This window comes from Heteronotia binoei, chromosome 5 (genome assembly GCF_032191835.1).
Source record: "Heteronotia binoei isolate CCM8104 ecotype False Entrance Well chromosome 5, APGP_CSIRO_Hbin_v1, whole genome shotgun sequence".
NCBI classification, from domain to species: domain Eukaryota; kingdom Metazoa; phylum Chordata; class Lepidosauria; order Squamata; family Gekkonidae; genus Heteronotia; species Heteronotia binoei.
The window spans coordinates 71,774,370-71,791,178 of NC_083227.1; the positions used below are offsets into that span (position 1 = coordinate 71,774,370).

The 16,809-nt window shown below is 42.5% G+C and overlaps 1 protein-coding gene across 5 annotated transcripts in view; it reads left to right on the plus strand.

The window, feature by feature from the left end:
- GRM7 (glutamate metabotropic receptor 7) overlaps positions 1–16,809 on the plus strand; it is an 870,101-nt gene that overhangs the window by 774,138 nt on the left and 79,154 nt on the right. For 3 of the 5 annotated variants that reach the window (XM_060239599.1, XM_060239595.1, XM_060239596.1), the window contains one exon: positions 14,504–14,750. In XM_060239599.1, coding sequence (XP_060095582.1) covers positions 14,504–14,750 — 247 coding nt within the window. Of the gene's footprint in view, positions 1–14,503; positions 14,769–16,809 lie in introns of those variants that run through there. The other 2 variants (XR_009555438.1, XM_060239598.1) reach the window with 2 other exon arrangements.

Genomic DNA, 16,809 nt, shown 5'->3' on the forward strand with positions numbered 1-16,809 from the left:
GCAAACTACTGAATAATAAGTTAAAAGTGTTCACACCAAATGTAATTTGTTGGTAAACTGAGAAAGTTGTAAAGTTTCACTATGCAGTACAATACATATAACTCAAAAGCTTCTCTTTCTGTTTTTATTGTGAAAAAAGTGTTAGTTTCTGAACAGAACCAAGTGTCCTGTGACTATTTGACATCTCAGCCTAAAACCCCCCAAAGGGCCTGATCCATTAGGGATTTAAATGATACAACAGACCTGCAGCTATTAAAACTGTCTATTTTGTGCCATATGTGAGGTACAACATTTCTGGTTAATACAGGTGCACTTTTAAGACTATTCACAGTATTTTAGGGTAATTTTGTGCCATTTGCGTGGAGAAGGGGAGATTGTGGCAGAAAGGGAAATTCAAATTGAGATATTTTATGTAAGGTAAATGATCAGATCTAGGTACCTTTGCATCTAAATGATATTCTTAGGGTGTTATTGTCACTAACATATTTGAGCAAAAGTTTGATGGGTTCTTGTTTCAGTTTGGCATTACTTTTTAAAGAGATAAATTACAGTAAAATGTCAAGATTTGTTTTTTTTTAGGTTTCTGTCCAACCTTATGCTGTTTACTTGAGTAAGGCATAAAAAGTAAAAAAAAATGTCTTGTTCCTGCAGTTTTTCAATATTATTGCTTTATTATTGTGAAACAGCATTAAAAAAGCAATATGTTCTCTTGTGGCAATTTTGTGATCAACATGCAAGCAGTTAAAATTCTTTATTTAAAAATTCTTTATTAAAAGCTCCACTGGATGATATAAATCAGCCTTTTCCTACTTAATATTTACTTTGACCCTCAGTCTGCTATATTCTGTTTAATTTATGTGTGTTCACCTTTTCCACTTATTCATTCTTTTAAAATTTCTGAAAATCGCACTATTGTGTCACTGAAGTGACTCATTTTAGAACTGGGGTCCCTAATGTAGTACCTATGGGTGCCATGGTGCCTACCAGCCCCTTTCCTGGCATTCATCAAGTAGGGTTGCCAACCTCTAAGTAGGGGCTGGAGATCTTCCACTATTACAACTGATAGCCAGGTGACAGAGATCAGTTCATTTGGAGAACATGGCCACTTTAGAAGGTGGATTTTATGATATATCACTTTGAAGTCCCTCTCCTCCCCAAACCCCACCCTCCTCAGGCTCCACCCCCAAAATATCTAGGTATTTCACAACCCACATCTGACAACCCTGCCATCAATTATTTCTAGAAAGTGCATGGAGCCTGCTGGGGTTTTAAAAAAAATTCTTGACGTTTATGGTTTAGCACAGAAAGTGGCTTTATAACGTACTTAATCTGTGAAGTGATGTTCTAAAAACACAGTGTCCGTGGGACTTGATTCTGAGAAAACACATCTAAGTTGCATAGCTACAGTACTTAATGCACCTAAATGAAACTTGTATTGAAGTCATGAGATCCTCTCTGTTTGAATGAATTTTTAATAATTCAGATGGAAGTTGATAAAAACATTACTACATCAAATTTCAGTCACTTTTCAGAAACCATTTGTGTTGTTATCAAAATCTGACCAGAGGCTTTCTCTTACTGTCCATATGTGCAAGGAGCTCTCATTAGCACTTCAGAACCAACTGTTGTATGTTACAAGTAAAGGCTGGGCTAATGTGCCGTGTTCCCTGGGGGTGGTGTGGAGATGGCACATAAAATTTTAGCTGGCTGCTCAGGGATTCTAGCTTCCAGCTCACAAGCATTTTTCCCTCCATTGAAAATAAATTTGGTGCTGCAAATTTGATACCTCTACCTAAAACAAAAAAAAACCCAGCCCCACAGAGCCTTAGATACCCCCATATCTATTCTCCATTACAGTCTATGGGTCCATTGACTATAATTGCCCCTATAGGCTATAATGGAGCAGGGGGAAATGATTTTTGCACATCCCTATTATGCTTTCCAGCATGATTTGTAAGCTGCCTTGAGTCACAGTAGAAGTGGGATATAAATATTTGAATAAATAAGTAGGTAGGGTAGGTTGATAATCTGTTAGGTTGGACAGGTTTCTGACAGCGGATGTGATTAGACAAACAGGTTGTCACAGCAGAATCTCAGCTTTAAATGGGCTGCTTGAGTTGGGACAGTTTATGTCCATCAGATAGCACATCGTAAGCTGGCATCATAGTGTCATGGGCCCATGGTTGTTCATCCACATTACTAACGTGCCACAACCACAGATCCACAGTTGAGTTTTTTTTTAAAAAAAAAATTACCACTGTGCATAGGGTGGCCAGACCGTCCCGGTCTCCCGGGATATTCCCGGTTCTGGCCACCCAATCCCGGCTCCCGGGCTGCCTATACCGGGACCATTAAAGGTCCCGGTTTAGCCAGCCCCGGAGGCGGTGGGCTGCGGGCGCCGGCGGGGAAGGCGGCGAGTGAGGGAGGGAGCGTCCCTGCGCCTGCGCAGGGCCCCTGCGCACGCGCAGGGACGCTCCCTCCCTCACTCGCCGCCTTCCCCGCCCGCGCGCGGGGCCGGCAGCGGTGGCGGAGGCCTCTCCGCGGCCTCCGCTGGTCGCTGGAAGCCCTCCAGAGTCTCTGGAGGGCTTCCAGGGACCAGCGGAGGCCGCGGGGACGCCACGGAGCACCTGGCGCTGGTCCCGGAAGGCCTTCCAGAGCCTCTGGAAGGCCTTCCGGGACCAGCGCTGACCAGCGAAGGCCTCCCCGCGGCCTCCGCTGGTCCCTGGAGGCCCTCCAGAGTCTCTGGAGGGCCTCCAGGGACCAGCGGAGGCCGCGGGGACGCCGCGGAGCACCCGGCGCTGGTCCCGGAAGGCCTTCCAGAGCCTCTGGAAGGCCTTCCGGGACCAGCGAAGGCCTCCCCGCGGCCTCCGCTGGTCCCTGGAGGCCCTCCAGAGTCTCTGGAGGGCCTCCAGGGACCAGCGGAGGCCGCGGGGACGCCGCGGAGCACCCGGCGCTGGTCCCGGAAGGCCTTCCAGAGCCTCTGGAAGGCCTTCCGGGACCAGCGAAGGCCTCCCCGCGGCCTCCGCTGGTCCCTGGAGGCCCTCCAGAGTCTCTGGAGGGCTTCCAGCGACCAGTGGAGGCCGCGGAGAGGCCTCCGCCACCGCTGCCGGCCCCGCGCGCGGGCGGGGAAGGCGGCGAGTGAGGGAGGGAGCGTCACTGCAGCATGAAATACTAAAAAACTGCAGCATGAAATACTAAATGGATTTTTTCTTCTGGGGGGTGGGCGGTGGGATGCCGTGTGTTTGTAATGCCTAGGAATTCTGAATTTGTGTAACTGTTCTGGAACATCATGATAATGACCTGAAATAGTAATTTTTGTGTATGTTTACAGCGTGGGAATTTCAAAATGCATGTTTCACAGTGCTAGACTGATTTAGCAAATTTACAGTGATTGTTCTCTTTTAGAAAGAAACCTTGGAGGAAGAACCTCTGAAAGTAAAATGGGATGACATACAAATAAAATGATTTAATTCTTGATTTGTACTAGAATGAGAAACCATATTTTTTCTCACTCTCCTCCTATTATTCACTTTTTAAGATGTGTAGTGTCTCTAGTGATGTGGGAGTCAGTCACACTTGCCCATGTGTGGGTTACATGCCTTGTATACACAGCATATATGGGTACAGCTGCCTAGAATGACAAGACAAGGCAGGGTATAAACGTTTTAATTAATAAATAAAGAGTGTGCAGAAGTGAATGTGCTGGCCACACCTCACACTTTCATAAGTTTGCTCAAATGTGGGCACAATACCTATGCATGTGCAAACTGGATATGCATAGACCATGGGTGCTCAACGTTTTTGAGCCTGAGAGCATCTTTGGAATTCTGACATAGGGCAAGGCAGTGGGCATGATCAAAAAATGGGCTCCACAGGAAGTGCAGCTAACCACAAAACATCATGGAGCAAGGTTCTATATAACTCTAATAGTAACTCTTCAATATTTCAAGCAGAAGCTCTGTTTAACAGAATGCTTTTTAATCGGCACAACCATTCAGAAGCCCTTCTGGGCAAGTGCCCAACCTAGCCCCTCCTTTCTAAAAACCAACATGAAGAGAGTGGCCCTACAACAGTAGGAACCAACATGAAGAGAGTGGCTCTACAACAGCAGCAGCAGCAAGGGGGAAAGGGGGGACGTGAGTCTTGGTTGGGGGCAAAGTCCGAATTAAAGAAGACCTCGCAAGTGGGGGGAACCGCCAAAATCCCCCCGGGCACGCAAGTGCTTCTGATGCGGGGATCCGAATCACTTAGCCATGAACTGCCCAGAGAAACCTCGAGCCCCCCCCCCGGCCCTGAAACCCATCGCGGCAGCACCAAAGAAGGCCCTGTCGTGTGCCAAGGAGTCAGCGAGAGGGAGCATCACCACTCCAACCATCACTGAAGTGGAAACCATTGTCCTGAACGAATTGAGTGAAATGTCTTGAGAAGAAGAGCCGGCGGAAAACAAGGACGACCTGCACTGAACGGTGCCGAGCAGCAGGTCGTGGATTTAACAACACCACTGAGGGTGAGAATAACCAGATCTTTGTTTTTTGTCCCATTGACTTTACTGAATCCAAAACTTAAGAGATTTGTGCATGTGAGAGCCCTGATTGACTCTGGGTGTATGAGGGAGATAATTACCCCCAAGTTAGTAGAAGCCCTCGGCCTCTCATGAACTTTCTTGCTCCACCCCATCCAATTCGAGCAGATGGACGGCTCAGTAATGAGGGGGGAGCCCTGTGTAGAGCAAACCCAGGCGGTGCCTGTAGGCATAGAGGACCATTGGGACATAGAATTGTTTGTGATCACCCCCTCCGCATCCTTTGATGTGGTCTAAGGAGTCAGCTGGTTAGCGAATCATGAATTGGACATTAGATGGGCGGATCAAAGCATAGACTTTATGGAGGAAAATGCAAGCGCCACCAGTGGATCAAGGTGTGGGGATCGGACCCTCCTCCCCGAAATGAAAGAATATGCCTAGCGGTAGAAGAGGTTCGATCCATCCCTAAAGAGTACCGGGACTTAAAAAGGGTGTTCAGTGAGGAGGAAGCAAATGAACTCCCCCCTCATCAAAGCACAGATTGTGTGATTGAGCTCATTCCCGGCCAGGAACTACCCAAGGTAAAATTGTATTCCATGGGGTGGGCCGAGAAAGCAGAGCTGAGGAAATTCCTAGGCAAAAATCTAAAAAGGGGCTTCATTAGACCTGCACTGCTCCGCACGCCGCAGCTGTGCTTTTCAGAAAGAAGGATGGCAGTCTCAGACTCTGCACAGATTTTAGAGGGATTAATGGGATTTCAACCTCCAACGCTTATCCCATCCCCCTAATCAGAGACCTCCTGAGTACTATCTCAGATCTTCACCAAACTGGACTTAAGAGATGCGTACTTTAGGGTACGAATAAAAGAGGGGGATGAATGGAAGACAGCTTTTAATACACCAGTGGGCCAGTTTGAATACCTGGTCATGCCTTTTGGATTACAAGGGGCCCCTGGGGTGTTCATGAACTTCATCAATGAAGTCCTAAGGGAATACCTGTACCAAGGGGGGGTGGTGTACCTGGATGATATAATTATCTATTCAAAGGACTTGTACTCACGTGTGAAATTAGTGAGAAAGGTGTTTTCCGCCCTGTATGAGCATAAACTGTACGCGAAACTTTCTAAGTGTGAGTTCCATAAACGTGAGCTGGATTACTTAGGGTTCCGAGTGTCCGGAAAAGCATTAGCCATGGACCCCGCCAAAATCCAGGCAGTATTAGATTGGGAACCCCCGAGGACACGTAGACAGCTCCAATCCTTTATCGGATTCGCAAATTTTTATCATAACTTCATTCAGGGGTTCACCCAAATTATGTTACCCCTCACTGATCTTTTGAAAACCAAGGGGAGGGGTCCAGAAGCAAAGAAACCAGGGGCTAAGCTAAATTGGTCACCTGAGTGTCAACAGGCATTCAACAAACTGAAAAGATTATTTACCAGTGAGCCTATTCTAAGTCACCTAGACAAGCTCAGACCCTTCGTGGTCCAATGCGCCGCTTCTGATGTTGCTGTGGGGGCAATATTGATGCAGATCAATGAGGGTGGAGGGTTGCAACCATACGCCTACATCTCTAAAAAATTCTCTCAGGAACAACACAATTGGTTGTGTGGGATAAGGAGGCATTTGCTGTGACATTTGCTTTAAAAACATGGCGATCTTGGCTAGAAGGGGCAAGGGTCCCATTTGAGATTTGGACTGACCACAAGAACCTAGAAGCCCTAACAGGGTGCAGAAAGCTGATGGAGAAACAAATTAGATGAGCGGGGTTCTTTGCTAAATTTGACTTTACTCTGAAGCATACACCGGGCTCTAAAAACTTTTTGGCAGACGCCCTTTCCTGGTTACCCCAACATGATAGTCAAAAGGAGGAAATCATTGATTCAATAATCTCCCCCGACCACCTGACCAGAATGGTTACCACCAGATCAAAGAAAGGGAAAGTGGAGGACAAGTGGGGAGGGTAACACCTAATAGACGCGGCAGAGGCAGAAGGTGAGGCTAAACCAAAAGGGGTAAAGAAGGGAGAAGGGGGGTTCTCGTATAGGGAGGGGAAACTCTACATGCCGGAATGCCTCCTGAAAGAGGTCTTGCAATTCTGTCACAACAGTAAACTTTCTGGTCATTTTGGATATGTGAAAACCTTGCATTTGGTCAATAGACAATTTTGGTGCCCCAAATGAAAAAGGACATCTCTGAATATGTATCCACCTGCCCGGTGTGCATCATGGCTAAAAAGAGGGGAGGGAAACCCGTCGGACTGCTGCAACCTATCGAGACAGCCGAGAAGTCGTGGTCTGTTGTGTCCATGGACTTTATTGTTTAGCTACCGCCATCTCAAGGGAAAACAGTGATATTAGTGGTGGTGGACACCTTTTCCAAACAAGCCCATTTTATCCCCTGCACTAAATTACCTAATGCCAAGAAATTGGTGTATCTCTTTTTCCAACACGTGGTGAAAGCCCACTCTTTCCCTGATAAGGTCGTTAGTGACAGGGGGCTGCAGTTCGTTGCCAACTTCTGGAGGGAATTTTGTAAATTAACGGGCATGGAGCAGGGTCTGTGCTCGGCGTATCACCCCCAAACAGACGGTCAGATTGAGAGGCTGAATGTGCTGCTTGACCATATTTACAGTGTTATGTGAACCATCAGCCAACCAACTGGGTGGAACTGCTGCCGTTCACCGAGTATGGGTATAACAACAGCATCCACAGTTCAACCAAAACCTCTCCATTTAAAATAGTGAATGGCTATGAAGGGAAGCCTTTCCCCCTGTTACTGGAGGGTGACTGGACCAAAATTCCTTCCTCATTCAAACAATGGTGGGAACCCTTAGGAGAAGGATGGAAGATAATACAGGATAATTTGGAAAATGCCAAAGAAACGTACAAAAAACATTATGACAAAAAGCACACCCCAGTGTGGGATTTTAAAGTAGGGGTGTGACGGAAAGCTAGGGGTTAACCAGAAACTGAAGACGCACAGGGCCTGCGTCAGGTGACCTGAGGGTCGGGGCAAAGTGCTCAGAGCTCTCAGGGAGGGAAAGTGGTTGAGTGACAGAAACTGCTGAGGCAGTCATTCAGTCAGTTGGTGTCTGGCAGAGTTGGTGCCTGTCAGAAGTCTGTCAGTGTTGGGGCCTGACAGAGACTGAGTGGGTCAGTTCGTGCTTGACCGAGGCTGGGAGGGCAGCTGATCCTGTGAAGGAGCTTGAGACAGTGACGGGAAAGACTTCCAGAGGCTGCAAGCTTGACAAAACCAGCCAAGAGGGCTGTGTGTGAGGAACAAGTGTGAGTCAGTCAAGACCTGAACGGTCACAGACACCTATAGACAACTCTGAAGATCTAGTGAGGTGGTTGAGGGAGTGGATGTGGGTCTGAGACACCAGAAGGACTGGTAGTAGTGGCTCCAGTTGAGGGGTGAGGCTTGGCACATCATACCCAAGAGGCCAGCCTTTGCTAGAGGTGGAGAGAGCAAGTTATAGGGAAACTGTGAACTGTGTAACTGAGAGACTCAAAAGAAGAAAAAGTTAATGTAAAGCCTGAAACAACTGAGCAACGTGTTAGCCTGTGTAAATATCTCCCATACCCCCAAGTTTAAGACTTTGTGTTATAATAAATCTGTGGTTTGAGTTAAAGTTCTTGAGAGCCTATATTTTTGGGAAAAAGTACAAAGCTGCTGTGGTCCCCTACGAAGAGAATTCTATTTCCATCAAATAACAAAGTAAAATACCCCGAAGAGACTGAGTTAAAGAGATCCAGTGAGGCCGTGAGGTTGGCGCTGCTATAAGGGGAAACAGTCTTCCTATCCACAAAAAACTTGCCATTACCACAGACCTCAAAGAAACCAGTGTACAAGTACCTGGGGCCATTCAAAATAAAGAAGGTTATAAATAAATAGACAGTGGAATTAGAGTTACCAAATCCATCCTGTCTTTCATTGCAGCCTTTTGCGCCGGGACCCAGGGGCTATGAAATGGCACCCTCGTCCGTCGGTGCCACAACCAATTCAAGTGGAGGGGCAGAGTCACCATGAGGTGCAGGAAATACTGGATGCCAGGTTGAAAAGGGGAGTGCTGTACTTTTTGATAAGGTGGAAATATTTCCCCCCAAGTCACGATGAGTGGGTAGAAGCATCCAATGTAAGAGGACCCCAGCTAGTAAAGAAGTTTTACCTACTGCACCCAGAAAAACCCCAGGCCGAGGCTTAGGAGGGGCAGTATGTCAAGCATACATTTTATTCAAAGTAGAAAGCTGTATTGTTTATTATCTTACTGTACTGCTGCATATCAAAGCTATGTAAACCATTCTCTAGTTCGTACCTACTGTAACAAATGTAGAAATGCCAGCTTTGAAGATAGTGCCTCCCCGGGACGATTCCCAGGCCTGAGCCTGGGACCCAGGATGTTTGTAACCGAAAAAGATAGCCGAACCTGTGATTGTAGCTTTCACATGTATATGCGAGAATTCCTTGCGTTCTTTAGTATCTCTTTGATGTATCCCTTAAAGCCAGCTATCATGTGTTAAACTGTATCACTTTCAATATGGTCTTACCATGAGCACAATGGATTTACAATAAACCAATACTTTGTTTCCAAATCATTGGTTGGTTATTTTGAAGTCTGTATGCTTGACACAGACATGAACAAGAAGAAAAGAGGATTGGCAATATATATTTAGGACAAATTTAACCCACAATTGCAGTATGCCTCTGAAGATTGATGAATTCTATTAGTGGAAATTACAGTGGATAATAAAAAAAAATTACTGGCAAATATCTATGCCCCAAATGACCAACAGGAGAAATTCTTTCAAGAGTTGCATCTTAAATTATCAAATTTGGAATATGTAGAATATTGTCTAATAGGAGATTTCAATGCAGTCTCTGACAGACAACTGGACAAAAAAATGCACAAACAGACTAAAAGCAAAAGTCTTCAATTGCCAATAAGTTTTTTGGAAATTAGCATTTGATTGATGTATGGAGATTGACTGGATTTGATTGATGTATGGAGAACAAGATAAACAAACTCTAAAGATTTCATCTATTATTCTTCTAGTCATCAGACTTGGTCAAGAATTTATGTGTGTTGGCTTTCTGCAAGTATGATCAAAGATTTAGTTGAGACAGAAATTCAAACAAGAGTTATTTCATACCATAGCCCTGTAATGATAAAGCTCAAAGGTACACGAATGAGAAGATCATGGAGGCTGAATATCTCAATTTTGAAAGATAAAGACTTTCTTAAAGAAGCTAAGGTGGAAATGGAATCTTTTTTTAAACAGAATATAAAACAAGATGTAAAGATGCAAGTAGTTTGGGACACTGCTAAAGCTTATTTCAGAGGCCTTGCAATTAGATATAGTATTAAGAAAAAGAAAGAAAGAACTGAAAATTTTCAAAATCTAATGTCACAAGCTGGAGAAGCTGAAAAGAATCTTAAAAAACAACTGACTAAACATGAATTTCAAAAAAAGATGAAAGAAATACAACATCAATTGAATTTGATACTTATGGAGGAGATGGAGATTAAATTGAGGTATGCTAGAAAAAAAATTTTTGAACATGCCAACAAGCCTGGAAGGTGGTTGGCTTATAGAATGAGAAAAGAAAAGGCCAAAAGAATAATTACGACCCTAAAAGATGAGAATAATAAAGAGAAAACTCAAAAGCAAGAGATATGTCAAATCGTGGAACAATTCTATAAAAAGTTATATGAAGATAAGCAAGGTCATAAAATAGATTTAGAAGAATATATCAACCAAAATAATTGCAATAAATTTACAGAAGAACAACAAAAAAATTTAAATGAACCAATAACAATAAGAGAACTTGGAGATGCAATGGCATCTCTAAAGAATGGCAAAACCCTGGGTCCTAATGGATTGCCTGCGGAATTCTACAAAGCCTATGAGGAGTCTTTACTATTACTATTTAAGCGTCTTATTGAAAAGATTCAAGAGGAAGGCCAAATACTAGTTTCATGGCAAGAAGCTACAATATCTTTGATTCCAAAAGAAGTTACTGATCTGAAAGATATTAAAAACTATCGCCCAATCTCCCTTTTAAATGTGGATTATAAATTTTTTGCCGCGATATTGGCACAACGTTTGAAGAAAGTTTTACAGTCTACAATACATTATGACCAAGCAGGGTTCCTTCCTAGAAGATATCTGAAAGATAATGTCAGAACAGTTTATAATATCTTGGAATATTATGAAACTCACCCAGAGAAACAATTGGCTCTAATTTGCTTGGATGCTGAGAAGGCCTTTGATAATGTTCATTGACAATTTATGCTACAGCAACTGAAAGGTATGGAATGTGGTGAAAATTTGAGAGCAGTAGAAGCAATATATTCATTTCAAAGTGCAAGGGTGACAGTGAACGGCGAATTAACAGATGCAATTAATATTCAAAAAGGTACAAGACAAGGCTGTCCATTGTCACCTTTACTTTTTATTTTATCTCCAGAGGTACTGAATAACCAGATAAGGGAAGATACAAATATCAAGGGAGCTGTGATAAAAGATGTACAATATAAACTCAGAGCCTTTGCAGATGACCTAGTTTTTATACTAGAGCAACCAATAGATTCAATCGACTGTTTTATAAACAAGATTAAACAATTTGGCTACTGGGCAGGATTGAAGATCAATTACCACAAAACAAAATTTCTGACAAAGAATATGACGATGGAACAAATTCAGTCTTTTCAGACAAAATCAGGGGGTTTGTATGATAAAAGAATCAAATATCTAGGTGTCTTTATTTCAAATAATTGTAGCAATTTAAAAACAGACAATTATGATAAAGAAATTTAAAAAACTTGGAAAAATGGCATGACTTGAATCTATCCTTAATGGGAAGAATAGCCATAATAAAGATGAAAATCCTTCCAAGGCTATTATTCTTGTTTCAAACTATTCCAGTATTTTTAAATAGTGGGTTTTTTCAAGAACTGAACAAGATGGTCTCCAAATGTGTTTGTCTTTAGATTCAAACTAAAGACATTGCAAGACTCTAAATTAAGAGCAGGTATGGGCCTTCCAGACTGGCAATTGTATTACAAAGCTTCTGGATAGAGACTGGATACTACTGAATGATAAGAGACAATTGTTGTTAGAGGGACATGATTTCACTATGGGCCAGCAATTTTTAAAGAAAATTTGTACAAGATGTTACTTGACCCCCCAGAAATTGTGTAAGATTTATACTAATATGTCTAACAAATGTTGGAAATGCACTAAACAGGTTGGTTCTTTTTACCATATATGGTGGACATGTGAGACGATGAAGGGTTATTGGAAAATGGTACACGAAATACTACAGAAGATTATGAAGACGCAGATCCAATTCAAACCAGAACTATTTTTATTGAATATATTTCCTGAGGACTATTCCAAAGAAATGAGACATTTCTTGGCACATTTCAATACAGCAGCCAGGATTCTCTTGGCGCAGAGATGGAAATCTCAGGAAATTCCCATGAAAATGGACTTGGTGGGAAAAATTCTGGAAGCAGCAGAGCTGGACTTTCTATCCCAGCTGTGACTGGGAGATTTAAGGAAGAAGCAAGAAAATACTGGATGAAATTCTATGCCTGGTTAGACACTCAAGACTCTTAAGATTCTCTGGTGTTAACTTATTTCTCCTTTTTCCCTGTATTTTATATTACAAAATTGCCTTTACTGGAATTGTCAAAACCAATAGATATCTTAACCAAAAGATGTATAATATAAAATATTAAAATGTTGATGATGCTTAGCTTAGATATAATAATATGGGACCATTTATGTAAAGAAAGTATTGCAGATGTAGGTTTGTATTCTTTGAAAGTATCTTTATGAAGAATAAGGTTAAAATGTATTGTGCTCTCTAGTCCCTCCTCCTACTTTTTCTGAAACTAATAAAACTTTTTAAAACCAGAATTTGGCTTTCCCTTGATCCATGCCAGTAGTGAATCCTGTGAATAATGGAGCTAGGTGTGAAGCTCAAATAATTGGTTAAGGCGGGTTATAGGATGGTTCAGGGTCCTGGGAATACTTCCAAATAAGAAGTAAAATTTGCAGTTGCAGAGCCAGTGTTGGCTTGATCACTGCAATGAGGCTGTATAATGAAATTCAAATTAATGCAAATTGGATTTATGGAATATCCAGTCCAAAGAAGGAAGTAGAATGGATAGTCTTACTCTGTGGATGCTGTATTCGAGAAAAAATAATGTCATTGGTCTTCTGCTAGTGTGAATTAATCACTGGGGGTTCTTGATTAATGATCTGATGGCCAAACACAAAGTACTTCCCCAGTTAGTTATTCTGCTTCAGTTAGAGTCTGGGTTAGGTGGTGACCTGCTTCCAGGGTTGCCAGGTCCCAATGTCTCCCCAACAGGGGGATTTAGGGGCATTCTGGGAAGGGGCAGGGCCTTCCCCTACATGACAATGTAATGCAGAATGACATCATCATGCCGGGTATGCAGTGCTGTGTGCATGGCCCCGCTTTTCCCAACCATTTACAGGGACCCTCCCTTTAAATGGTTGGAAAGAAGCAGCCACCATGTGCTTTTGTCCTCCAAGCCCTGAGATTGGGGCATAGAAGGCAAGAGCAGGCCACTCCCTGCTTGGAGAGAGCAGGCACTGCATGCACTTGCACTGCAAGCTGCAAATTCATGGCTGGGGGGTAGGCATGCACGGCACCCATGGGGCCATGGTGGACTGTTGGGGTGTGGCTTCCCCCCACCCTCCAACTGGCTGGTGTTGGGGGGAAGCCCCCAAAACAGGGAGATCCCCCTGGAGACTGGCATCCTTACTTGCTTCTTCCCTGGTCCATTGCCTTTTGTCTTGATAAAAGTTTTGTCTAATGGGAAATAGAGAAACTAGTACCTACATCAAGATAGAAGGGAGGGGGCAAAATGGAAGCAGTCTTGCAATGCCAAAGTGAGCACTCATGATCCTGATGCCATCACAGTTGTACAAAATAGTAATGTACAGTCTCAATGGCATATCTGGTTATTTACGCAATCAGCTTGTAAGGGTGTAAGTATTTTTTTTCACATAACTGCCATTATCAATTGACTGCTCATATGTGCAAAATTGTCATCAGACAATACATGATGTGTCATATGATGTAAGAACAAGCATGAGTTCATGCTAAGAATAAGCATGAGTTCACATTTACCAGATTACCAATGATGCACTGCACTATCCGTTGATACCTTGTATGTCAAACCCTGCAATCCCAAGCAGACGTCAATGAATTTAGAAGGGTGTAATTATGCCTAGGATGCCAGTGTAAAAGTGCCAAATGAGATTAACATAATGTTTTGTGATTAAGACATTGTCTATATTCATCTGAAAATCATCAAGTGATCAGACGTCTAGGGAATGTTCTACATACATTTGTGAATAAGCCTTGGGAAGTCTGACTGTGGGATAGTAAGCCTACTTATCCAGATACTAAAAGTGAAGTTTCTGCATTGAAACCTGTTGCTAGGTACAGGTCTCTTCATGATCAAGGCCCATGTTCAAAAAGTTACTTGTAGATAATTTCTTTTACTGAATCCCCATACTCTGTATTCTGCACACACACACACACAGACAAATCTAGGGCTGACATTTCCCTCCTTCAAGCCATGGTCAGCATAGCTACATTCTTAGTACTACCTATTAGGTGCCGTGACCTATGCATGATAAAAACAGCAAGAAAGGTTGTAGTTCAATCAAGTAGCAATAAACTATAAATAAGTCATATTGAATTGAGAAGTCTTATTTAACATTTCTTCATGCCTAGGATCATATCAGGCTTCTTCTAGTCCAGAAGGTTTTGCTTTGTTTTAGAAAATGTTTTTAAGTTAGCAAAGGCAATTTCAAACAGCCTAGACTGTCTCAAGCAATGTGGTTCTAACAGGCATCTCCATATTGAAAGTGCTATTGCTGCTGTCTCCATCATTTTATTTGTAATAGTGTCCTTATGTGTTGTTGTTTCCTAGCTCTACGTACAAACTACCACACTTACTATATCCATGAACTTAAGTGCTTCAGTGGCCCTGGGGATGCTTTACATGCCGAAAGTGTACATCATCATCTTCCACCCTGAACTAAATGTCCAGAAGCGGAAACGCAGCTTCAAGGCAGTAGTGACAGCAGCAACCATGTCATCGCGACTTTCACACAAAGCTAGCGACAGACCCAATGGGGAAGCAAAAACAGAACTTTGTGAAAATGTAGATCCAAACAGTAAGTAGTTTCACACTTGTTACTTTCATCCCAGATCATGGCAGGGGCAGTTTAAAGAGGCACCTTATTTGTAAAGACCTCATAGACTCTTATCTCCTGTACTGAAAATTAGATGTCTAAAGAGATTTTATCTCTGTGGGATATCCTTTTTCATGACATTTATTTTTTCTCCGCTGCTCTTTGGCTCTTTCCAGCTGAGAGCAACCCCCTGGTCTTTTCTTGAAAACCGCAAGTGATTCCTCCCTCTTCCCTTCCCTTCTTTTTTTAAGAATAACCTTCTAAGAGTGCAGTCCTAAACAGAGTTATACCCTCTAAGCCTATTAACTTCAACGGTCCTAGAAGGGTTACCTCAGTGAAGGATTTCACTGTGTTTCTAGTAGCATTCTTTAATATTGACCCCAACACTTTGCATTGATAGATGTCTGTCCTTTATAGTAGACAGTGCTAAACTGAGAGGCAGGATACCTGCTGGGTGGTCTCTCTCCTTTCTATGACTGCCCACACATCTGCTATTCACATTTTGGAAAGCTTCTCCTGTATCCAGACTCATGTTTTTAAAAAAATGACAAAGTATTACTGATTTAAAAATTATCCTTTATTAAACTGGATGTATCACTGCATAGGCCACACAGTCCTGCATGTTTCCTGAGCCAAATTTGATGGAAAAGAAACATAAAGAAGTTTTATTTCATTTGTATCCAAAAGTATTTTACATTCTAAGATGAAGTCATTATGACCTTCTTTCTACCAGTAAGAACCACAGGCAATAGAAGCTGATAGCGGTTATTTGCGATCAGTATCAGTGCAATATTGTATCAGTACAATATTGTTAGAATCTAAGCTTGTTTATGTCACAAAGTGTGGCTTTGTGGTGTAACTGTATGATTGGTAGGCATGGGCTCCAAACCACCAGGCTATCATGGGGGCACCGATGGCACTGGCATGACATCACTTCTGAGGAAAATCAGTCCTCTCTGATGATCCCTAGAGGACTGACCTCACATCCAGGTTTTCCCCAGAAGTTATATCATATTGTCAGCCCAATGTCCTTTTTTTTGTATTTTTTTTCCTTGCTCGCCTTTAACAGGGTTTGGTAGCCCTATGAGATTGTAATCAGTAATTTGTTTATTCCAGATTCCCAAACTAGTGAAAAAGAAATATTAAGATGATTTAGTATTCTAAAATTAATGGTAGTGTATGTTTATTAAATTGTGAGATAACCTGCATTCAAGATAAGTCGTAGTCATCCTCCAGTTTCCTGACAGCCTTGCAGAGATACAGGCCTAGATCCCAAGATGAAAGGGTTAGTGTCTGTGGAGCATGACATTCTTTTCTGCCCTTGCCCCACTGCAGCCCCCAAAAGCTATTGCTGGTGTTCCCCACACTGAAAGGCAGAATTTGGGGAGAGGGCATTTGTGACTGTACTGGAAGGGGGAAGGTGAGAATGTTGTGTTCCACAGACATATATATTTTTGCCCATGTAAATGCTCCACTGGATTCAAGCCTATTAATTGTTGTCCCACAGATAAGTCCCTCTGCCTTGATAGTTGTTATATTGATAGGAAGCTATTTACTAGCAATAAATTGCTTATTGGAACACAAGTATTAAGTGACTCCATATTTAAAGGTAAAGGCAGTCCCCTGTGCAAGCACCAGTCGTTTCCAACTCTGGGGTGATGTCTTGCTAAATAGCAATTGAAAGCAAAAATACATGGACGACTATTTTTTTTTTCTGCTTGATTTCATTGTTAGTAGAGATACTGACTTTAAAAACTCATAACTACATGTTTTTTCAATTAATAACAGTATCTTGCATTCAGTGGTCAAAAGTATGACTGGTGTAACAAAGGATATAATTAGGATCAGACTGTATGTGACTGGATGATACATAATTGGATCCTTCGAGTATTTTAAAAATGGAAATGGCAGCTGTACATGGTTCTACTTCAAATCAGTGCAAAGATGTGGGGAATGGTGGAATTTAATTCTCCGCCACATAAGTAGTTTCACCAGCTGGGACATTAAGAGGATGATGCTGGAAGACAGGTTCAAACTAAAT